Source organism: Xylona heveae, assembly GCF_001619985.1.
Source record: "Xylona heveae TC161 unplaced genomic scaffold L228scaffold_3, whole genome shotgun sequence".
Classification (NCBI taxonomy): Eukaryota; Fungi; Ascomycota; class Xylonomycetes; order Xylonales; family Xylonaceae; genus Xylona; species Xylona heveae.
The window spans coordinates 2,212,459-2,235,312 of NW_017264195.1; the positions used below are offsets into that span (position 1 = coordinate 2,212,459).

General features: G+C 48.4%; 8 protein-coding genes across 8 annotated transcripts; 3 read left to right on the forward strand and 5 right to left on the reverse strand.

Moving 5' to 3' along the window:
* Positions 1–480: 480 nt before the first annotated feature.
* On the reverse strand, positions 481–4,902 carry L228DRAFT_245623 (hypothetical protein). Its single transcript, XM_018332210.1, has 12 exons — positions 4,531–4,902; positions 3,108–4,441; positions 2,948–3,049; positions 2,873–2,897; positions 2,747–2,822; positions 2,637–2,694; positions 2,194–2,570; positions 1,988–2,124; positions 1,686–1,927; positions 1,607–1,630; positions 1,182–1,555; positions 481–1,124 (listed from the first exon to the last, which is right to left on the reverse strand). Exons 1-12 carry the CDS (start codon positions 4,574–4,576, stop codon positions 896–898), a joined length of 3,024 nt encoding a protein of 1,007 aa, XP_018190195.1. The 5' UTR covers positions 4,577–4,902; the 3' UTR covers positions 481–895.
* Positions 4,903–5,350: 448 nt separating this feature from the next.
* L228DRAFT_245624 (F-box and leucine-rich repeat protein 20) lies at positions 5,351–8,019 on the forward strand. Its single transcript, XM_018332211.1, has 6 exons — positions 5,351–5,520; positions 5,583–5,621; positions 5,682–5,709; positions 5,794–6,348; positions 6,416–6,581; positions 6,638–8,019. Coding segments are annotated over exons 1-6 (1,815 nt in total). The 5' UTR covers positions 5,351–5,518; the 3' UTR covers positions 7,663–8,019.
* A 3,233-nt stretch (positions 8,020–11,252) lies between these two features.
* L228DRAFT_237551 (hypothetical protein) lies at positions 11,253–14,663 on the forward strand (the record flags this gene model as incomplete). The annotated part of the gene is made up of 3 exons (XM_018330945.1): positions 11,253–11,473; positions 11,528–12,125; positions 12,162–14,663. 3 exons carry the CDS (start codon positions 11,253–11,255, stop codon positions 14,661–14,663), a joined length of 3,321 nt encoding a protein of 1,106 aa, XP_018190197.1.
* Positions 14,664–15,990: 1,327 nt separating this feature from the next.
* On the reverse strand, positions 15,991–16,650 carry L228DRAFT_209102 (HSP20-like chaperone; the record flags this gene model as incomplete). Its single annotated transcript, XM_018329797.1, has 2 exons — positions 15,991–16,182; positions 16,351–16,650. 2 exons carry the CDS (start codon positions 16,648–16,650, stop codon positions 15,991–15,993), a joined length of 492 nt encoding a protein of 163 aa, XP_018190198.1.
* Positions 16,651–16,808: 158 nt separating this feature from the next.
* L228DRAFT_245630 (hypothetical protein) lies at positions 16,809–17,659 on the reverse strand. Its single transcript, XM_018332212.1, has 3 exons — positions 17,531–17,659; positions 17,430–17,461; positions 16,809–17,342 (listed from the first exon to the last, which is right to left on the reverse strand). Exons 1-3 carry the CDS (start codon positions 17,606–17,608, stop codon positions 17,216–17,218), a joined length of 237 nt encoding a protein of 78 aa, XP_018190199.1. The 5' UTR covers positions 17,609–17,659; the 3' UTR covers positions 16,809–17,215.
* A 526-nt stretch (positions 17,660–18,185) lies between these two features.
* L228DRAFT_266961 (hypothetical protein) lies at positions 18,186–19,450 on the forward strand (the record flags this gene model as incomplete). The annotated part of the gene is made up of 5 exons (XM_018334928.1): positions 18,186–18,344; positions 18,433–18,522; positions 18,589–18,624; positions 18,692–19,137; positions 19,318–19,450. The coding sequence occupies 5 exons, from the start codon at positions 18,186–18,188 to the stop codon at positions 19,448–19,450; spliced, it is 864 nt and encodes a 287-aa protein (XP_018190200.1).
* Positions 19,451–19,645: 195 nt separating this feature from the next.
* On the reverse strand, positions 19,646–21,312 carry L228DRAFT_255556 (proteasome endopeptidase complex, beta subunit). The gene is made up of 3 exons (XM_018333890.1): positions 21,134–21,312; positions 20,849–20,996; positions 19,646–20,690 (listed from the first exon to the last, which is right to left on the reverse strand). Exons 1-3 carry the CDS (start codon positions 21,161–21,163, stop codon positions 20,086–20,088), a joined length of 783 nt encoding a protein of 260 aa, XP_018190201.1. The 5' UTR covers positions 21,164–21,312; the 3' UTR covers positions 19,646–20,085.
* Positions 21,313–21,437: 125 nt separating this feature from the next.
* Positions 21,438–22,767, reverse strand: L228DRAFT_259835 (HCNGP-domain-containing protein). Its single transcript, XM_018334200.1, has 3 exons — positions 22,586–22,767; positions 22,459–22,510; positions 21,438–22,396 (listed from the first exon to the last, which is right to left on the reverse strand). The coding sequence occupies exons 1-3, from the start codon at positions 22,673–22,675 to the stop codon at positions 21,582–21,584; spliced, it is 957 nt and encodes a 318-aa protein (XP_018190202.1). The 5' UTR covers positions 22,676–22,767; the 3' UTR covers positions 21,438–21,581.
* Between the last annotated feature and the right edge of the window lie 87 nt (positions 22,768–22,854).

A 22,854-nucleotide genomic window follows, 5' to 3' on the forward strand; every position in this document is an offset into this window, starting at 1 on the left:
TCTGATGCAGTTGGACTGGAGAAAAAACACCTTAGCGAGTCGATGCCATCTATTTACACGCTTCCTCATTTACCAGCTTGCTTTGCCATTGGTTCCTCACCCCTGCGACTCAGAGCGGACCTGAGTCCGCTCTGAAAAGGACCCAGTGCTGCATGCAAGGGAGACGAAAAGTACCATGCGAGTACCTCTACCTCGCTAGTGGGGATGGAGAAAGTACTCAAAATCGAACAGCGAGGAGCAGGCTACCTAACCTTAGCTACCTGGATCCCTGGGTCCTCGGGTGCAGATACCCTGCCAGAAACGAAACGCTGCGACAACCTACTGCGGAGTTGTGACGAGAAACGAATTGGAATTGCCGTTCGGGCGCCTTAAGGTGCGGTCGCATGTAACTTTGTAGATATCAACAGGGCGAGTCACCTATTTAGGTAGATAAGATCTTCTGAAACAACTCAAAGGTCAGTGCAGATGTGAAATTTGAAAGCGTTCTCTGAAGAAGAAAATCACGAATCCAAGTACGTAAAAATGGACGGATTGTAAAAATTTTTTAGTAGCGCCTAAGGATCTCAAGCTACCTCAATTCGAAATACACGCTGGTTTTAAAAAGGAAAACGGACAGCAGATAAAACGCTATCCGTGAAATATCTCCACCACACATCTTTTTGCTAGAAAAGAAATAACTTGACTTCCTTAACTCCCTAAGTGCGTCGCCAACGCCTGCGTTGAGGGTAGGATATGCAATCTTTGCTTGAAGCGAACTGTAAGCATGTAATATAACGAGATAAAGAAAGCGTGATGTAAGATATTCAAAGTTCTGTGTGAAAGGCGCTCTGATATCTAGCGAAAATGCAAGCTCCGGATGATGATGACGATGATGGACGCCTAGGGCATTGGATATTTACGTTCCCCGGAAGAGGAATTGCATATCCTCAGGAGTTAGTTTTTCCAACGCAACATCATCATTGTTTATGGTGCCGTTAATCATGGCGGCTTTCTTCTCTTGCAGCATGACCATACGAGACTCCACCGAGTCCTCGATGCAAAGTCGAGTAATGACACATGGTCGTTTTTGGCCGATTCTATGGCAACGGTCGGCGCTTTGCCATTCTGCTGCTGGGTTCCACCATCTTGTCTTGTGCGTTAGACGTAGTTGATAAAAAAAAGCCAAAGTGGATAGAACTCACGGATCGACAATGAAAACACGAGATGCTTCAGTCAAGTTAAGCGCCACTCCTCCGGCTTTAAGAGACACAAGGAATACCTCAACATCGGTATTCTTCATGAAATATTCGATTGATCTCTGCCGTTGGGTTGGACTCATACTTCCGTCAAGCATGACTGTATTGAATCCTGCTCGTCTAAGTCGCCATTCTACCAACTGAAGCATCGACGTAAATTGAGAGAATACTATCGATTTATGCGTCTGCTTCTTGCTGCGAAGCTTGTAAAGGTCATAAACAAGCATTTCAATCTTCGTCGAGGAAGTCCAGTCTTCCATTTTGATACGGTTGATGATAGAGTTTTTCTTGATGTTCTCCTCATCTTGTTCAATATCGGGCTACACTACATTAGAAATCCTGAAATCAAGCAATGCAATGCACAGACTTACTTGGTCAAAGTCAATAGATAATGGCTTGATGAATGGTCAGCCCAGTCAAAGAAGAGAGATATTGACCCAAGTGACTTACAATATGACATCGCGGGCAATCGGGCTCGGCCCCAACAGTCCCTTCAAAAGATCTGACGTAATCCTTCGCACAGCGGCGGCAAAACTCATGATGGCAACGTGAGCGAATGGCTTCTTCTGCAGGCTCGTCGCAGATGCTGCAGACAAGAACGTTTTGACCACCTTCAGCGTGTTTCCTGAGAATCAAATCTGGATGGTTCGCCACTTGGCGCATCTGCATGATCAGACCGAAGATATTGGCATCTTGGTAATACTGTCAGCACCGTCATAAGAAAGACAATATATCCGTCCAAGATTACTTACAGTTGTTTAGCATGACACCACGAGACACGTAAGTGTCGAACTGGCGGGTACTGTTTGTCATGATGCTAGTAGAGAAGTCCCTTTCAATATCCCCGAAGAACTCATTATGAATCACAACTTCCTTTGGCGGCAACTCCCTAGTCAATCAAATTTAGCAATGCCGTAATTTACGTTTGCAAGCACGATAGCAGCGACGGTTGACTTACATGGAAGCAGTGTGATCTCGTTTCACCCGTCTCAACATTATCCTATCCGTGATGAGACGTAGCTTATTGAAAGCCTGTCGTCTTAGAGCCTGATTCTCCCCTTGAGTAATAGGCCCTAAGATCTCTTGGTTGAAGACTGAAACGTGGTCGAAACCTCTATGACGGCAATGAGTGCACTTTTTATCCGGTGTCAAAGACCAATGCAATTCTTTGCAGCTGCAAGACTTGCAGAAATAGCACGCAAAGGGTTTGACCTCTAGGAAACGCAGAAGCGAAAAGAACTCTCCGATACGATTTTGCACTGGAGTTCCCGAAAGACACCATTTATAGTCGCCTTTCAAGGCAAAACAGGCTCTGGCCACACTCGTGGTCCGAGTCTTTTAAGTGTCAATTAGCATTTTGTATTCATGTATTGGTCCCACACCAGTGAAAAAGCCACTCACTTTGATATTGTGCGCCTCATCAAGGATCAAACGATGATAGTGTATCGAATGAATGACGCTGAGCGAAGTATTAGCTATTTGTACAAGTATCACTTGGTAAGTCTGAATACCTGTCCTCTTTGACTAATCCGTTTCCACGAGCCCAGCCTTTGATCTCTTTCCGATGGATTGACTCAAGGCCGGAGTCTAATCGTTGTTAGCGCCACCAGACTGTAGGATTCACGGGCAGGACGTACATGAAATCATAATAACATCGAATTTCTTTGTACAAAGTTAGTCACATCCAGATTTTACAGCTCCGAATAACTTACCAAGAGTTCCTTTCGAGTGAGGTGCTTTATCTTTGGATTGGTGTTGTGATAAACAAGGATCTTTAATTTTCCGTCGGTATACTCATTGACTTCATTTTGCCACTTAAGGAAAGATTGTCAGCTTATTGAGCATAAAGGATCAAGCCGTCAAGGTACCAACCTGCATCAGAGCAACAGGGGGCACTACGACCAAAGTTGGCGTCTTTGCAGGATAATCAGACATGATAAGAGAGACAGCTTGAATAGTTTTGCCCATTCCCATCTCGTCTCCTAATAACCCTCCTTTCCACTGGGTCTTTTCCTGCTTTGTCATCCAATTCAGACCTTCAAGTTGAAAAGATTTCAAAGGTCGATTGATGGATTCTGGTTGCTTGGCGAGCGCTGCAGGAATTCTGGGAGTATTGCTGAGGTCGTCCCACATAGTTATGATCTCGGGATGAGCAGTCTCCAGCTTTAGTCGCTCTCTTTCGGCTCTTGTCATGGGGCGCCGTCCCCTTCGCGACGGTGCCGCACGGCGACGCGCGGGTGACGGATTCGATAACTCGGAGTCATCATTGGCCTGTCGAAGTGCTAGGTTTCTAGCAAGTTTAAAATCATCTTCGGACGCAGTTTCCTCGTCTTCGAATTCGGATTCTTGCAGCGAGAGCAAATCGGAATCGGGTTCACTCAACGCAGATTCCTCACTGTCGAGAATCTCTGAGTCCTTTGCAACCCTGGGACGTTTTATATCTCTGTTGTTTGAGGAGCGTAGGGTGGAAAGTCTCTTAGGGACTTTGCGCTGTGATCCGCTACTTGGATGTGCCTTAATTCTCCGCTTCGTGGCAATGGTTGCCGCGGACGGAAAATCTGACTCCTGAAAGTCCTCGTCATCCTCATCATCATCATCTTCTTCTTCACCATATTCGTCATCATCGTCGTTCTCCGAATCCTCAATCTCAATGTAAGCCGACTGGCCAGCGCCTGAATATTCTTCGTTCTGCAGTTTTCGAGCAAGAATCTCATCTTGCGTTATGCTCGTATCATCGACCTCGTCTTCTTCATCGGTCAGTTCGGACCAAGCCCTCTTTCCTTTCTGACGGCCCAAAGAAAAGTTACTATCTCGAAGTTGCCGAGCACGATCTGCAGCATTCACACGGGACGTCTGGGTAATTATCTTTGCTTTGCTCGATTGCAGTGGTTCTCGGGGGGTCATGGTCGTACTCGTGGCTGGGGTTTCATATTCGCTATTTGGCTCTTCTGCGTCTGTTGCCCGAATCGATGATGATGAGGTTGGGCTCCCTGTCTGCAAAGAAAGACCATTGCTAAGTGCATCCGTCGAAAATCGACGTTTACGAGGAATATTGACAGATTTGAGGAACTTTGGTGTGGCGCTGCGTAGAGTAGAAATCCCGTCGCTATTGATCTCCATGTCTGCATCAGAGAACCCAGAAGGAGGACCATCAGCTTGGCCCAGGGACGAAGCTGACGGCATGGAGGCCTTTCTAATTCTGGCTGCTGTGAAGTTTGTTAACGAGAAGGGTCTACGAAGAGATGAAGCGTTCCACGATAGAGTGACGACGCAAGAATGGATTCACAGAACTTACAGGATCGCCGTATGGGCATACTTTCTTCCATTGGCAGCGGTTTCATTCTGACCATAACAGCGGCGAATTCAGGTTCCTATCTTGATCTGAATTGGGTCTGAACTGCCTTCAGCAATAATCGCAGCCGGAGGACGTAAAACGTCTTTCAATTGACAATCGGGCGGCGAAGGACAGAAGGGCCGTCACTTTCCAAGAAGACGCCGGGGAATCTTCGATAACCGAAGCTTTCGCCCCGGTCAAGCGGGCGCTTGAATTAACTAGGCACCAATGAGCTAAAATCTCTGGAGCGCTCGGCAAGGGGAACCAGGAGAAGTTAATGATGACTTTGCGACAGTGAATGGATGAACAGATATGGCAAAGGGCAGAAAAAAGATTTTGGACAAGTGGATTATTCGTGGCAGGAAGTTTTACAATCCCTAATATTCTTGATAAAGAACCCAGCTACTGTTAACTAGTCTCACAATTTTCTATGGCAGTCGTTCCTGCATCTATGACATAGATAAATTTGTGTTCGTAGGGCCATTATGACAAGCTCCTTTAAAATGCATAGCTGTTCACCTTTTAACATATGAAGGTAGAACCAATTCTTTCTGTTTCTTTTACCCGTCACTGGCGTCTGCACAGATGAAATATTGAGATTGGAACCCTTTCTTTGGTCCTTCTCTTATCGCCACTGGCGCGTAGGGCACGCGATGACAGACTCGCGCTAGAGAAATGCATTAGAGCGATTATAGCTTAGCCGAGGCGCCCTCTTTGCCCCCCTGCAGCTAACCGAATATGAACCCCCATTACTTCATCTGGTTCTAGACTCGGTATCGATAGGCAGCAACTAGGCCTCAATAATTCACCTGATCTCAGTTGCTGAATAGATCGTCAATTTTATTATCTGTCTCATCAAAACACCCGGGAGAATTTCTGCTATCCAATATTGCAGTCATCACACATTTCTCACAATTCTATGGGCATCGAATAGCCAAAGCCGGTCATCATGTAAGCTCGTTTTGTTCAGGCTCGTCATTTTCTGACAAGATCCTCTAATTCTCTGATCGTAGGTCTAATCGACGGGCAACAAATAACCGCATCCGCGGGCCGTGAGTGGTTTATCTTAGAATTCTTGGCCTCCAATAGCTTACAAGTGATGATGATTGTAGTCAGTCTGCTCTTACGGATTTTTTGGCAGTATGTATCACAATCCAATGCAATCCCGAATATTTCGTCTTACTAGATTGGCCTATGATCTTATACTGATTTCCATTCTTCTAGTCCAACAACATCTCCGCTGCTCAGATTCGAACCGATTACGAGAGACGTCGCAGGGAGGCACAATCTCGGATCAACTCTGAGAGACCTGCAGAAGATTCGGCAGCAGAAGTTGAAACGCAGCAAACAGCGACGTCCACGGAGAATTCTGAACAGAGAAAGAAGCGTAAAAGGCAAGAAGAAAATGCTATAGCCAAGATCAAAAAAAACAAGAACAAGAACAACAAAAATAAACGCCGCCAGCGCTTCGCTGTGGACTCAGAGAGCGATGAAGAAGACGCTACATGGGATTTGTACGCCAAGTCAAAACCATTGCCAGGGCAACTGGAAAATTGCGAAATTTGCAATAAACGCTTCACTGTTACGGCTTACAGCAAGACAGGTCCCGATGGAGGGCTACTCTGTGCTAAGTGTTCTAGAGAATTAGAAGCAGAGGAGAAGAAGGACAAACCCAAGAAAAAATCTGGCGCTCGTGAAAGGCGAAGACAAGTACAGAGCAGACTTCTTGATGGCATTGTTTCGCTCGGAGCGAAAAATTTGCAAGAACTTTGCGTGGAGGTAAGTTTTTCTTGCTGAATCAATTGAAGACTCTTGAACCAGACACCTTTTCTGATATGTTTCATAGAAAGTCGCAGATAATATCAACGACGTCGACGAATTTGGAGATCTCCCTCAAACCCTACTAGACAGACTGAGCCAAATACTGTCAAAGAAACGCGTCATAACATCGCGCACCTTGGACTTGTTCCTGCGGCCGGATTTAGATAAAGTAGCAATTTACGACGCTGGCAGTGAGTCTTTCCAGAATTAAAGCCATTCGGGGTCACCCATTACTGACGATATAAAGAACTCGAATCCCATGACTTTGTCAAGATCTTTGCTGTAATTCCAAACCTACGACATCTTCTCCTCCTCCACGCAGGGCAGTTTAAGGATGAAGTGATGGAATATATGCTCGAACGGCAGGTGCCAATCAAGAGCCTTCAGCTTGAGGCAGCCAATCTCATCTCGAACCGCATGTGGCACGAGCTGTTTCGACGAGCAGGAGGATCTCTTGAAGCTCTTAAACTAGCCTGGCTTGATTCCTCTTTCAATGACGAATGCGTTCAAGTCTTGGCTGACAACTGTCCTAATCTCAAACGACTCAAGCTGAGAAAATGCTTCCACCTTGATGAGAACGCATTGGTCTCGATTGGAAAGCTATCAAACCTTGAGCACCTCTCTCTGCAGTTCTCAGGTCAGGTTGAGGGACAGCTTGTGACTGATCTAGTCAATTCAGTCGGGCAGAAATTGTTCACACTATCGTTGACAAAATTTGAAAACGCCGACGATGCAGTACTTGCCGCCATCCATGCTAGTTGTCGACATCTTCGAAAGTTCCGCTTCTCCGAAAATGACCTCTGCACTGATGCTGCGTATGAGCAACTCTTCACTGATTGGGTCAATCCGGGCTTGGTGTTTGCGGACTTCTCTAGCACTCGCGATCTGGACTACTCCAACCCCGATGGACCAGATGAGCCAGTTGGACTAGCTTCCAAAGGATTCGCCGCCCTCATGAAGCATTCCGGCAGCAGCCTCGAACGCTTAGATATTTCCTCTTGCCGTCATATCGCGCATTCGACCTTTTGCGAAGTCTTTGACGGTATCAAGATCTACCCTAATTTGCGCGAACTGAACCTTTCATTCATCCCTCGCGTAGACACTCTAGTTGTTGCAGCAATATTCAAGAGCTGTCCTCAGCTGCAGAAGGTCGTTGCCTTCTCCTGCTTTGGAATCAGGGACGTCATTGTACCGCCCAATGTTGCCTTGATTGGCATTCCCAATGCGCAGGAGAATATCATGATTAATGCCGATGCACTGGCCTACTACTAAAAAGACGCACGTCAGCCTGGAGCTATTACGCTACTTGCGCATTGCGGCAAACCAAAAGTGCGCGTTTACTGCTCTTTGCTCATGTTGCTGTCAGCTTGGCGTTTGTTGAGAATGGTACGTACTGGATTTAATGGTGGATTTGCGAGGAGTTGCGATCTACATTTCATGTGATGCTGTCTCTCCACATTTGGATTGCGCGGCGCTTTCAAAGTGCACTGGATGGGGTCCATGGTGGGTTGGCGTTACCTTGGAGCAAGCAGGCTTGTACCTTAGTTAGCCTACGGAGCACTTATAGCTACCTTATTCTATCAATTGTGTCCTTGATCGGACGCTTTAGCGAACAATGTACTCCCGTACAACCGATCGATTTACTTTCATATGCGTAGTCGTCACCCATTCATTCCTGTCTGTAAAAGCGAAATCGCGTAAGGTAGAGCGATTGAAGAATTTCACCACCTGTGCTTAGCTGCTGTTTTTGCGAGGGCATCAGAGATGCTAAGAGATGTCGCTCGCCGCCACTCGAACGGATTCAATGGGCAAAGGTACAAAGTAAACAAATAATATGGAGTAAGAGGTTGTTGGAATTAGCCGGATCTCCCTCCCTCTAGTGCGGATCAGTTTTGGGGTTGAGTTAACTTAGTCATGGTTCTGCCTGGCCTAAGAGAAGGAATGACGTGATATTTGTCACTCATCAGGACGCCCATCTCAGGGGGTTTTGATGGGTGAATCAACCATTAGATCCATTTAATGCTAGCGATGTGGTTATTACATCCGAATTAAGCCCGACAGGACACCATGCAAAGTGATGAATAACTATTTTCTTCTCTTCTCCCCCTTGTTCGTTGGACAGCAAAAGGTTTCCAAGGAGATTGGAGAAAGCGCGCCATTAAATATAATGGTAATATGAGACCATAATATACCTCCGAATTTAGGCATCTGCAGCCGAACAATCTCGAAAAGAATGCAACTAGGCTGGTCCCGCCTTCTACTCGTTGTACTCCATGAGAAACGGATCGGTCGAAGGAACCTTCTACCTAGTCTTCCAGAGGCGGTTGATCGCAGCGCACTTGTGAGACTCTGGATTTTTGCACGTGCTCTCACAAAGGAGTGGGACTTGTGGATGGCTTTGTACCTTGACCTAGAAAATCATCAGATCCCTTGTCTTTATTACCTAAGGTCATTTGCATTGTTGTTCATTGTTTGTACTGTGGAGATTGTTCTCCCTCTTTTGCAGCCAAGCTTTTGCCCAGCCGGTACCCAATTATTGGCAAAAGATTCAACAAATCGATGTACATAGACCTACTAAACAGGTAGAGACGTCGCTACCTGGGCTTTTGGTTGGATTTGCTATTCGCGACCTTATGTCTGTCAGACTTTGGCTCCGGTTCCCCGATGGCGCCTTGGGCCAGGAACCAAACGAAACTGTTTTGGGCCAACCATCGAAGCTTGTGGCCGAATCCCCTGGTGAACAAACTGCAGCGTCGAAATTCCCATGGAACCGCAACCAGCCACTCAATATTTTTACTTTTCTCCTCCCCCACAAGCCCCAATTGCCGACCTCTGCGGGCCGCTGCGGTGGCTTTTCTTTTGCTTTCCTTCTGTGCTTACTTGTAAGCTTGCCTCAGTTTTCCCTCGTCTGATTTCTTTTTTGTGGCTGGGGTGGCAAGTCGCCATTATTTACGTTTGTGTCGATATTTTTGCTGGGCGAAAGAATCGGTGAGCAGGAGCGGAGAACCCCAGCGAAGAAGCGGCAACATGGAAATGGTGCCGCGATGCTCGAGGCCGCGTGCGCCGGGATAGCGCTTGTGCGATGCTTGCTGTAGTGCAACATGTTATCGATAGTCGGTGCAGAACCACAAGAGCAAGGCTGTCAAGTGTGAAAAGTCATCTTTAATGATGACGATGAAAAGAGTGACGACGAGGTCGAACAATGATGGCGACAAACACATGGCAGGGTATCCAATGCATAACTTTAGGTAGAGTACTCTGTACGAAGTATAGTATGGTAATCAAACAGAGATGCGGCTTTACAGTTCTTGTGCCTTTTGTTACTCAACCTGCCATGTGCAGGATCTTCCCTTACCCCGGGGTTTGTCCTACGCGTCCAGGACGGATAATGTCCCGATGGAAAAGGAAAAGCCAAAGGATGATCGAACCAGACCATGATGATGATTCTTCAAAAGGCGAGGCAAGGTCCAGCGCTGATCCTGCCAACCCAGCCATTGAAGGGCCTTTTTCTGGTCCGATCGGTTCGAGTCCCCTGGCGGAGCCGCCGTTAGTTCCATGCTATTACATCTGTACGAGTAGAGTAGTATCCTCCGTCCGTAGTGGGGACCACTCCTGCTGGGAAAACTAGCCTTACTAGACGAGTAATAAATGCCCAAACTGTGCATCAAAATACGAGCCCATGGGAACGTCTTTTTCTCAAGACTTTCTTAACACGAAGCCGGCTAGCGCCCCCGCTGAGCGCTGATGTTTCCGTTCAACGGACCAAACAACGTTCATTCTCGGGCCCTCGGTCGTCTCTAAGCAGAACCACCAAAACTGACCGAAACGAAACATTCCTGGGCCACAACCACCCCCCCCGAAACGTTGCTGGGTTTCCCATCCAAGCAGTCCTGTCTTTCCTGGCTGGCTGACTGAACGACTGGATAGGACTGATTTGCTTTCCTTTCCTCTCGTCAACGACCTACCTACCTACCTACCTACCTACCTACCTAGGACTGCTGGCCGCTTGGTCACCACCACTTGCCGACTTCCATTTTTCACCCATTTCCACTTCTTTCCCACTCTCACACACGCCTTCTCTGTGTACGTGCGGCCCATTGTGATCTTGGGGACCTTTGCCGCCTTTCTTTGCAGATGTGCCGGTAAGCGTGTCCAGAATTTACAGCCTTCTTCCTGTCTCGGTGGCGCTCGGAATGTTGTGTGGTGTTTGCGTGCGTTGTGAGTCGCTATAATTGGCACGGGCGCGGATCTGTCAACAACCACCAATTCTTTCGCCCACGAGCGACGAGACAAGAGGGAACATACAACTCTCTCAACGGCATCCAGAATAATGAGGAGTGCCTAACTGGAGTGGCATGTGAAGACTCTAAGGGTTTCTTTCGGACCAGAAAAGGGTGGTCGTTGTGAGAGTACAGTACTGGATTCTCATGATCACTCACTCGACCTCGTCACTCGATCCTCCAACGCCCTCGCCTTCAGCGCCCGCAAAATACAGCAGATGTGCCGCCTGAGAGACTCGTACAAAGTCATTGAAACGATTGTATATACTAATCTGCGGACTGTATCTAGGGAATCTTGCACACCCGTGCTCTAATGGTCGTCCAACTCGGCCACGCTCGTTTTTCCTGGCCACCCCTATTTTAGCTTCAGAGCTGCGGAATTTACAACGACACTCGCTCTGATTCAAACTTGCTTTGCTTCTCTTGCCGCCTCGTTGGTTAGACATAACGCAAACTTTCCGTCATTCTTTTGGGGGTATTTCCCCCCTCTCTTCGTCCAGGACCGTACGCGGTTCTTTGCACTCGCTCGGCGTTCGCCCGCTCCCGGCCGTACATTGACCGGGGCTTTTTGTTGAATTCTTTATGCCGATCAAATTTCCAAAGGGATTCACCCGTCGGAAATCGTCGGGAAATCCCCTTGAGGGAACGGACAATCATTCGGAACCATTTCGCGTGCTGCAGCGCAATCGTGGAGGGAGCAAGTCCTTTGACGAGACCGTTAAAATATCAGAGCTTGCCGGGGGCGGACCATACGGCTCTAGAGGTGGTCCTGGTCAATTGAGCAAACCTGGTTCTAGCAATCGGTACGGGTAATTCGCAAAACTAGTGGAAGCATTCCAGATGTTGACTTGACACAGGGGAAGTGGGACAACTAGCAATTCGACCTCGACTGGAGGTTATCATGATACTTCGTCAGCATCCGCTCGTTTCAGTTCTTCATCTACTCTGCCGTCCTTGACCGACGCCAAGAATTCCGACGAATTTGCCTCGTCCAAGGAACCCCAGAATCAGCATCAAGTTCCTATCCCCCCGATTCCGGACTCGCGGCCCACTTTCTCGTTACGTGCTGCTGGCCGAACATTTTCTTTTGGCGCCAAATCGCCAAAGTCTGTCAAATCACAGCCTGCTCATCCTTCTCATCCTCCCCCTCCCCCTCCCACTTCCTCCCACTCCGTACCCTCACCTTCTTACCAATCCGAGCCCAAGCGAAGGGAAGCGCCACGTGCTGCTATTGCCTCTCAGAAGATGGCTAGTCACGTCCATTCAGCCGCGGCCCCAAGGCTGGATACCGATATTGGACTAGGCGGTTCGAACTTTGGAGGTGCTGAATTCGGCAATATGTTTGAGAACTTTGGAAAGCAGGATCCTCGAGGACCTGCTTCGCAACCCCGGGATTTTGGCCGACCGGTGAGACAAAGCCCGGTGAGTAAGAAGGCCGAATATTCCCCCCCCCCTGTAAGTCAACAGCTAATCTAATGCTTGGCTCCTTAGGAACTGCTCTCGCTTTCGTCGCCAAAGATGCCGCCTAAGCCTCATGAGGGACCCCAGACCCGCAGCAGTACTCTGCCTCCCAACTACGATTACTCCCCCGAAAAGAGAAATTCGCGATATTCTTGGGATAGCAATGCGTCGCAAGAGGGGCTCATGTCTTCTACAACGCCGCCTCCGCTGCGAACTTATCAGACTGATGAGCGAGCCATGTCCACGCCAAGGCATCAGGACGTTCGACCGCTAATTCCACCAAGTACAACATCACTCCCAACGATTGTACAATCTCCGGCAGACTCTTCGCCAGATTACACAGACGCAGGCTCTCGCAATAACGCGATGAGGAGAAGCAGTGCCTTTATGGCACGTTCTCGATCTGTTCCGTTGGAAGATGAAGATGCCAAATTAGTAATGAAATCAGTAGCCGAAAACAGAGCCCCGAATCGCAGACCAGATGGCGTGCGGACAATTGTTGGCCTCCCTTCCGAGCACAATGCCCAGGAACGAGAGATGAATTCTCTACAAGCACCGTCATTCCAGTCATTCTCGGCAAAGAACGCGTCCGTTCCTTCCATCGTTCAAAGCAGCAATAGACATAGCTCTGCCATGACTGATGATGAGTTTGATGTCATTGACACATCTGGCGCGTGGCAAGCAGCGTCGACGGAAACAACTCCGAAGGCGAGAAATATGGAGTTGGTTCAGCAAAACGCCGCTGCAGCGCCCGGCAATCCTACGAAACCCGCAAGCACCCAGACTTCTTCTAATGCTAGACCTGAGGCAGCGTCTGTGAAAAAGGTCATGACGCCTGCACAATTCGAACAATACCGTCGCGAACGTGAGCTGTCGAGGACCAAGAGTAACGCTTCCGATAGCGGAAAATCATCAGCGAGCGATGAAGGCTATGAGGATGTCGACGAATCGGAAAGAAATCGTTTGTTGGCTAAACAGCGACGAAAGCAGGAAGCTCACCTTGCAGTTTACCGCCAACAGATGATGAAAATCACTGGCGAGGATGCTATGGATGAGGTCTCACTCAACTCCCCGAGGCCGGCATTGGCGCGGGCCACTGGCAGTATGCCTACTCTGCCCGTCAGTGCGTCTTCCGCCAGCCTAGCGATGGACAGATTAGGCCCGAATGGAAGGAACAGCGACGACGACGAAGATGAGGATGTGCCCTTGGGTATCCTCGCTGCGCATGGATTCCCGAGCAAAAACCGTCCTCCCTCACGCTTGCATGGTTCATCGTCGATGACCAATCTTCGAGCTTCTGCCCAACCTGGAGCTTACCCGCCGCCTCCCGGTTCTGCAATGGGAGATCCAGCAGCAAATGGTGCCCGCGGCGGCAATCTTCCCGTCTTTGCCAGAAACTTACCCGTCGACCCTTACCTTGGGGCAAGCTTGGTGGCTCCTACGAATCGTCAATCCCTGGCCTTTAGTCAGAATGGTCCCCCTTCAATCCATGCCGGCGGTGCGCCACCAAACGTGCCCGCGGGAGGCCTTGTAGGTGTGATTGCTGAAGAAGAGCGTTCCCGAGCCCTGAGGCGTGCTAGTCCAAGTGCACATGCACTGTATGGCAGCGCTCCGAATGCGCCCGCAATGGCAAATGGGTTCCCACAAATGTACCCGCAGGGCTCTCCCATGGCCGGTTTGCCGCCTCCAGGCTTCCCTGGGATGAACATGGGCATGCCGATGATGCCAGGAACTCCTGGCACGCCACCTTTGCTATCGCCTAGCGACCAGGCACAGATGCAAATGTCACAGCAGATGACACAGATGATGCAGGTGCAAATGCAATGGATGCAGCAGATGATGCAAATGCAAAACATTAACAGTCCGAGTCCACCTGTTCCAAATGGAGCTGCCGGGGTCGGTGCTGGCGGGTTCTTGGCCCCACCTGGTGGTCCGATGCAGCGTCCCATATCAATGGGAAACCCAGGACGGCCCAATACCCCAGGCTCATTCTTGAATGAACAGCATCGGAATACAATGTTTGATCCGGTCATGTCTCAATGGAACAATACTCCAAATGGCCCGAACCCTGGCTACGCGGCATCGGCAAAGGGTTCACTCCATGGTGGAAGACAAGGCTACACACCCTCAATTGCACCTTCAGAGCGTAGCAACGTTGGTTTACCTTCTCGATATCGACCCGTTTCCGTGGCGCCGCCCGCAGCGAACAGTCAGGACAAGTCTCGAGCGTCTAGCTTCACTTCGGGTATGCTCAACGGCTTCAGTAACAGCAACAACACGCAGGGTCAAAACGGGCCTTCCTCTAAATCTACAGTTCAAGCATCGATTCGTGTCATCCCACCTCCCAATGAGACGGCTCAGAACAGGTCTGCCATTGCTGACGAGGACGAGGACGAGGGATGGGCGCAAATGAAGAAGCGACGCGAAGAGCAACGATCAGCACGAAAGAGCAAAAAGCCACCTAGCGCCCTTGACGGGATCTTTTATCCTGGCGAGTCACCAGTCGACATAAGCCCTACGACACCGCATTAGCATTTCTTTGTCTTTCTTTGCACGACTTTTCCATTTCCATTTTGCATCTTTCTATCTTAAGCATCACCCTCCGTTGGACATACTCAACTTTTACGGAAAGCCACTTCTTAACCAAGTCATCAGCGCATTGGATAATACGGAAACGTTTTTTGCCATCTAGAATATGAATTTATCTGCGGTCACGGGAGATCCGCCAGGAAACAAAAAAGCAAAAAGAGAGCCAGCACGCCTTGGAGAGAACAAAAAAATCATCGCATGGAGTATCTAATATCTTGGTTTTTTTCTAATATCTCTCTTGTCATATTTCCTTTGTCTCTGGCCATTTCCCGTCTATCATATTTGAGCATCATATCCTTGTTTGCCCGAAGCCGATTTTCCTTACAATTTTTTCTTTCTTGTTATATGTCTCACGTCCTCTTGTCTAATATAAAAGGCAAATATGTTTGTCTTATTTCTCTTGTCTATTGAATTTTGAGGAACGGAACAAGAATCATAGGCGGCAGACCTCTCTCTCTCTCTCTCTCTCTCTCTTTTCTTATTTTTTTTTTTTTTTTCTTTTTTCCATTTTTGTCGTTTTTTAGAAAAATTCTTTCCCTTTTTTCTTTTTCTTTTCATATCTGTGCATAATAACATTACCGGACTCGCCATTTTCTTTCTCTTGTTCTCTTTTTTATATAGGTAGAGAGATGTAATACTTGCAATCTAGCATACCATTCTATCCATCATCATCGTCACATCGTCGTAACATCGTCTTCACTATTGCTACCTTTCACGCACATGTTCATTTTGGAAATATTTAGTGAAAATTGGGATATAAGTATTAATCTTGCTTTGGTGATTAAGGTAAATTAAAAGCTATAGTTACAGATACAGTACAAGCTAGGTAGGTAAGGTAGGTAAAACAAAGCTGACAACAACAGAAGTGCAGACAGATTTGATGATCAAAAGAACCCGCAACCTCAAAACTTCCACAACTCAAGGTTCAAAAAGTCAACTCCAATCCAAGCTAGATTTTGGTCCTATTCGCCGGTGACCCCCCTCTGCAATGCTAGAATGCAATGTTTGGTGCAATAATGAGTGTGACACTTTTCGGTTTTTTTGTTCGCCGTGGAAATGCAAAATTGCAAATTGCAAGTCGATGAAAAGAAGAAAGGAAGATGATAAGAGCGCGTTTCGGTCGTAAAAGGGAGCGAGGATCGCTGAATTATTCCCCAGGATGGAATGGATGAACGAATGATATGGAAAAGATATAATGGATGAATCAAAGGATCATGGAATTAATCAAGATTGTAGATTGCTTTCAAAAAGGTTTCCCGTCCAAAAGCGCTTACTCAATAAAGATGCGACGCGAGGTAGGTTCGGGAGCCTTGGGGACGACGATGCTGAGGATGCCATTCTTCAAGCTGGCCTTGACGGCGTCCTGGTTGACGCGCGAAGGGAAGCTGAAAGAGCGGTGGAACTGGCCGACCGAGCGCTCAGAGACCCAGTATTTGTATCTCTCGCCCTGGGGTTGTTCTTGCTTGGCAGCGGCAGTAGAGGAGGCCTGAGTGGTGGTGACATCGGTGGAGGAGTCCGGGGTGGGAGTGCCGGCTGCTCCTTCTTCGCCTTCTTCCTCTTCGACGCTGGGCTTGCGGTACTTGTTGTTGTTGCTGTCCTCGTGAGCGGCCTCGCCGGTGATGCGGCCGACGGGCTGTTCACCGCCCTCAATGGCACCAGCGGGTGGAGTGCCAGCGGAGTACTCGCGCTCGGTGCGACCCTTGATGACTAGAGTGGTGGGGTCGGTGAATTCGATGCTGATATCCTTTTGCTCGATGCCGGGGAGCTCGCCGTGGAGCTCGTAGGCATCTTTGACCTCGCGGACGTCGAAGCGCGGCTGGAAAGAGCGCAGGGTGCCAGAGCTCTTTGCGGCGCGGTGGACATCGTAGTCGTCCAGGAGCCGGAAGAGAGGGGCGAAGTCGCCACCGGGGAACTGAGAGAAGAAAGACATGTTTGGCGAAGTGTAGTGGATGTTGCGAGTAGAATTAAGAGCGGGCGTCTTGCACACTTTGAAGGCGAGTGGGAGGCGAGCAGTTGCTGCTTTGTATGCTTGCATATAGCTTATTGTGTGGCTTTGAGGAGGAGTTGAGTTGTTGATGGAATGAGAATGTCTGGTCTGTCAGGTTGAAGCTCCGTATATATACACAATTTTTTTTTTTGCTTGACATTCTGGAAGATGCTAGGCAAAAGGGTATGTGATAATGTCCTGGTGACGAGAATCTGCCCGGGCGGCCCGATAGCTTCTAGCATGCCCTGGAAGCTTGAGGTCGTTTCCCGTAACAATCTGGGGTATCGTGACTGCGGTAACGGGCGTCGAGCTAGTACCTTCTGGCACTTTCTACGAGCGCTGATTGGCCCGCTGAAGCCGACCCTTCCCAAACCGGAAACTTATCTTTCTCCCGAACTTTGACCGAAGACTCTGGAAAGAGCTCTGTGGCCTGGCTTCAAGGCGACAAAGAAACACAGCCAGTGTACGGTAGAAGGCAGCAATCATATCTTGGAGTTATGACGCGTCTTCAACGGCTGATATTTGTGATCCCCGGCGAGGCATACATTTCCAATTGTCGCTCGCCCTTGCGCAAGAGATATTCGATTGCGCCAAAATCCCTCTTGTCCATGGCTGTGTTACGTCGAAACTCGGATCTATTGCAAGTCCATGTCAATCAATGAGCCGTCAGGAAAAAATCGCGGACAAATAAGCTTGAGGGTGCGATTGGGATGTCGACATACCTAGCGAAAGCTTTGAAGTTATCTCGACTCTCCTTTTACCATCCAAACCGTTAGCTTCCGATACTTGGCCTAAACAAAAAAGGAGCTCCAGCGAAACATACAATCGGCTTTTTTGCGGCTTCGCGGAGACATCGTCGATAGAGTGCGAGGACCTCCTTCTGTAGTCCGGACAATCTCATCTTGGTGTATTCACGGGTGAAGCTATTCCGCTTGGCAAGTAGGTGATAATGTCGCAATAGCAGCAGAAAATGTTGCTATATCGAGGAGATTCCTTTTGTTTAAGGTGACCGTTTCTGCATTACTGGAGACTATGGGCAGCTCTGGTTATCGCTGGGGTAAAGCTAATTTGTAGGGCCGAACGAGAGAGAGCTACTGTGAAAATGTATATCCGGTGATGTTATGTAGAAAAGTCAAATTTTCAAACTATAACGAAAAAGCTATCAAAAAGATACTTGCATGAGTTGAGCCAAGTATCTGAAGCTTACTGGCATGATTCTCATTTCTTGGTCGCCCAATTCTCGTTGCACATCACGTTAAGCTTCGGTGTAGTGGAGCTTGGCAACATCCAAGTACAGCTTTAGCTCAGTGCTACCGGCCCGGAGTCCAGATTGTGTGATACCTAGATAGCCAGGGACACAAATAATGTTGCGCTTATCCGTACGCCCTTCCATAGATTCCTAATTAGTCCTTTTTTCTTTCTTTTGTAGCTTATTATTTTTATTAAATCCGCACTCATATTCCGGAAAGACTGACACAATGGTCCAGCGCCTCATTCGCTTTCTTGCCCGTGACGGCAAAGTCTACTACGGCGATGCCATTCTGCCTTCGGGTGTAACCAATATTGCAAAGGCGAGACAAGCCAAGGTGATCAAGGGCGACATCTTTGGCAAGCATGATGTCACGGACCAGGTCGCTGTAAGTTTGGTTTATATCTTCTCCGTCTTGGCCTTGGCCCGCCTCGCCGCTGGAGAATGAAGCTCAATTGTATATGCTATGACCTTAGGACGTCAAGTCGCTCCTCGCTCCGTTAGCATGGGATGATGTGAAAACCGTCAGATGTCTCGGATTAAACTATGTGCAGCACGCCAAAGAGGTTGGTAGCCAGTCCTGAAAGAAGCTGCCGGTAGCCAATGCTGAGAAGAATATAACACTTCTTTAGACAGGCATGCCCATCCCCACATATCCAGTGCTTTTCGTAAGTAAACAACGACCCCCCAGGAGCCGATTTACTGTATCATATATACTCATATCAGTCCCTACAGTACAAGCCATTGACATCCCTGTCCGGTCCGTCGGACAACATACCCGTACCGCTGCACGTACAAAATGCCGAAGGCCTCGATTACGAATGCGAACTGGTGATTGTGATCGGAAAGCCGGCCAGAGAAGTGCCCGAGTCCGAAGCACTTGACTATGTTTTCGGATATGCTGTCGGCAACGACGTTTCACATCGGGAATGGCAGTTCAAGCTTGGCGGCGGCCAATGGTCTCATGGAAAAGGATATGACGGCTGGGCGCCATTTGGGCCGGGCATTGCTTCTTCGAGCCTCATTAACGACCCGCAAGCGCTGCGGATAACCACCAAACTCAACGGCAAGACGGTACAAGACTCGTCGACAAAAGATCAAATCTTTAATGTAGCCAAGACCATTTCAACCTTGTCTAAAGGCACTACTTTATTGCCTGGCGATTTGATCTTTACCGGAACGTAAGTGCCTTTTTACCCTTTGTCCTTTTCTTCTTTTCCTCTTTATTTTTCCCTTTCCCTCTCCCTTATCCTTTATTTCATCTCTTTACTTTCACTTCCATGCTTTAATTATGTTTTTTTTGTCTGTATACGTACATTTGGGCACGAACAACACGGCTGACACCATTATCTCCTCATAAGACCACAAGGTGTTGGTATGGGCAGGAAACCTCCGGTTTGGCTCAAAGACGGCGACATTGTCGAGGTCAACCTTGAAGGTGTCGGAAGCTGCACCAACAAGGTCGAATTCGAGAAAACAAAGTCAAGGCTATAAGTATCGATTTCCGTCCCTCATGGATGAGGCTGGTTTCACATGTTTACAGCTACCTTATTCTGGGTATCATATTCTCCTACTTTGCAATTTTGAGCAACCGGCCGCCTAAATTGCCGGGGCTGGTTTGCTGTCCTAAGCATATTCATATACTTATCTCTCGAGAAGCAATTTATTACAATTTGTTTAAAAAATCATGTGGCCTATTAAACTGAAACTGCAAATGACGACAATTTGAATATCAAGAAACCGGTTACTGTTCTTAACACCTTGTCCGCAAATGCTTTGGCAGAGGGCCCTTGTTTTAGGAGCTTGAACGCCCAAATGGATGTTCCTTTTCTCAAACCCTATGCTACATGTCCAATCAACCAGAACATGGGGGCATTACGAGGCAGTCTACAATAGCCATGTCATGCAACTGTACTGAAATGATCTTCAATCTGAAAGGAAATGTAAATTGATATTTCATAAGGTGAAATGAAAATGAACAGCCGATAGGAGAAAAATTTGAAGCATCATGCAATAGGAGTGAGCTCTGAAGAGCTCCGCCAAGGGAAAAAGCTTCCCTAGTTTAAGAATCTACCGTAACCGGCCCATCAAATGTAAACAACTTTAATAGAATAAAAGAGACCAAGAACTTAGACTACCTGCGCACCATAGCCACGAATACGGTCAGCAAACGCCCAGCTCTGGTTCTCGAGCTTCTCATCCTCCTTGAGGTCAACACCTTCCTTTGTGATCACAGCTATCGAGTACTTGTCCAAACTGCGGGCGTCCCGGTAGAAGAGAACCTTCATGCACTTCTTGATCGCCTCCACTGCCGTCTCTTGCGTCAAGTTCTCTGCTGCCTTTTCATCCGGCACGTACTCTCGCAGGACAGGCTGAGCCAAGTGGGCACCGAATCCAGTCGCAAGCGAAGGGGACGAGTATCTTGTTCCCAAAAGGTCGACATAAGCCAGGAACGGCTTCTCTTCGCCATCGAGACCGGCAACTAGGATCGCGTTCCACAGCGGATTGAAATCAGAACGGCGCTTATACATGACTTTGGTGAGATACGTGTGCAGGTTCTGCGCGTTGAGGCGGTGGCCCTCCGGATAATAGTTCTCCTCAATGTCGAGCGAGTTAAGCAGGCGGTCGAGATACTGCATGTCCGAGACGTCGCCGCCGAAGCCGACGACCGTGGTGTCGTTGAAAGTTCGCAGACGCTTGACGTCGGTGAAGCGAGCGAGGGAGCCATATGATGCTGTTACGCAACGATAAGTTTGGATTAGCAAGTTGAGTCACTACGCTTTCCTTTGACGATGGATAGTGCAATCAAATTGTGGATGGATGTCTGATGTCGGCCCGAGAGCTCTCTGGGCTGTTCGCGATCTAGAGAAAGAAGACAGCGATAAAACGTACCCAAGTTATCTGCGGCAATGACCACACCGTCCTTGAATTTGATTGCGAGTACTGATGTTCCTGTTACTATCGGCGACTGGGTGTGCTGCTTCGGTCCGGTCATCTGGAGGTATGAATGATTGTAGGCGCCGTAAACATCATCTCGGGGCTATTGTTTTCAAATATCCATCATTAGCTGCCTGTTTAATGCAATGTAAATGAGTTCGTCGGAGACAGGCTCCGGAATGCATCGCTGCGCTGTGAAGGGCGGCGGAGTCGTCACCGATGAAGGATTGCAGGACTTACACGGCCCCAGGCCTGAGGGAAGTGGTTCATGATGTAGAGGAAATTGAGAGAATTATGGAAATAGCCGGAGGACTAAGAAAAAAATCGAATCGCAGTGAAAAGAAGATAAAAGGGGACGGGTTCGCGGAGAAATGGTTCTAAGAATCGCTGACGTTGGCTAAGCTCTCTTGCTGTTACCTAGAGCTTGAGGTTAAGCGTAAAGGGTAATAGGCGGTGCGCCGTAGACAAACGCAACAAGCGCGAATCACGTGGCAGACGTCAATAAGCAACAAAATGCGTAATTTATTCTTGGAGACAAAGGGAAATAGGTCCTTTTATTTGGTTTTGAAGAAATGGTGTTTTTATATATAAAAGAAATTATCGACTTTACAGAGGAAGATGCCCTGTTTTGTGCCCTAAAACGCCCCTTTGAGACAAGAAAACCCGCCAGCAGTAAACCGAGAAATGATCACCTGGATCTTGATCGTCTGCGCCGCGGCGACCTTGACCTGCTGCGATCTCTGCTTCTGTATCCTTCATATCGGCCTCCTCGCCTTTCAAGATCTTTTCGTTTTCGGCTGTCCTGGACCTGGGGAGAGCGGGTCCTTTCGCGGTCTAGTCCGGCCATTACTCTCTCTGCAGCGCTACCTCTCATACTTGGTCGACCGCTGCCCGTTGATCCTGGTGTTGCAACCCGACTAGAATCGCCCGAAGCAGCAGCTGGCACAAAATCGATAGCCTCCCTCTGCATTTTTGCCTTTTCTTCCTCTTTCCGTTTCAATACTTCTTGCTGGCTCTTCGCGAGCTCTTCCTTGTATGCCCATTCAGGAAATGCTTGCGGATCCCATATATCACTTGGTAGAGTAGTTGCGTATTGCGTCTGGTCATCGATTCCAGCAAAAGATCTCAATTTCTGCAAGAGGCTCGGGTTCTTCAGCGCCGATGATTTGGAGAGCTTGTCGTTAAAATGGACGCCTTCTCTCTTTAATTGAAGGAAATGCGCAAATTTTGCTGTTGTCCGTGGCGGCGGTGATCCAGGGGGCGAAGGAGGAATATCGAGGTTTGGTACAGTAGGTAATGTTAGGTCGCGCAACAGTGATCGATTTGCGCTGTACGGAGACTGCGGCCTTGATTCTGCCCCGTCCATCGGAGGCGGTGATGCCGGCGGTCCAGTTGGCCCAACCATTGGTCCTTCAACTGCTGATTCTTCTTGAATGGATGTGGAAGCGGGCTCCGTCGGTGGTGCTGATGATATTGATTCCGCAGCCGCAGGATCCTTCTGTTCTGTAGAGAAAGTAGTTAGTATCAAAGTGGAAGTATCTCCAATTCCAATAAAAGGTACGCACCTATTGTAGAAAAATTATCCTTTTTCACTATCTCAGGAGCTGGTCCTTCTGCCTTCCGTCTGTAACGTTAGCTTCTCATTGATCCCACTACTGTGTTGGTGCTCTTGTTTCTGCCGATGCGACTTACTGCTTCGCCCTTTTGTGGCTTCACTTGCTGAGCTGGAGACTTGCCAACATCTTCTTCGTCGCTGCTCTCGTAAGCACCGAGCCCAAGCATTATCTGGCTCACGCTTTAAACAGCTTTCCAAGACGGTCAATTGAGTACAGGGATTTTGGTAATTTATTGGAGAACCAGCGTCGGGAGTTTAGGTGGTAAATCGGCTGTATTATTGAAGCGCCTGGGAACTTTAGCGCCAAGGCAACCTTAGCCGCGGCGAGCTGCGCGTCAACCCTTTG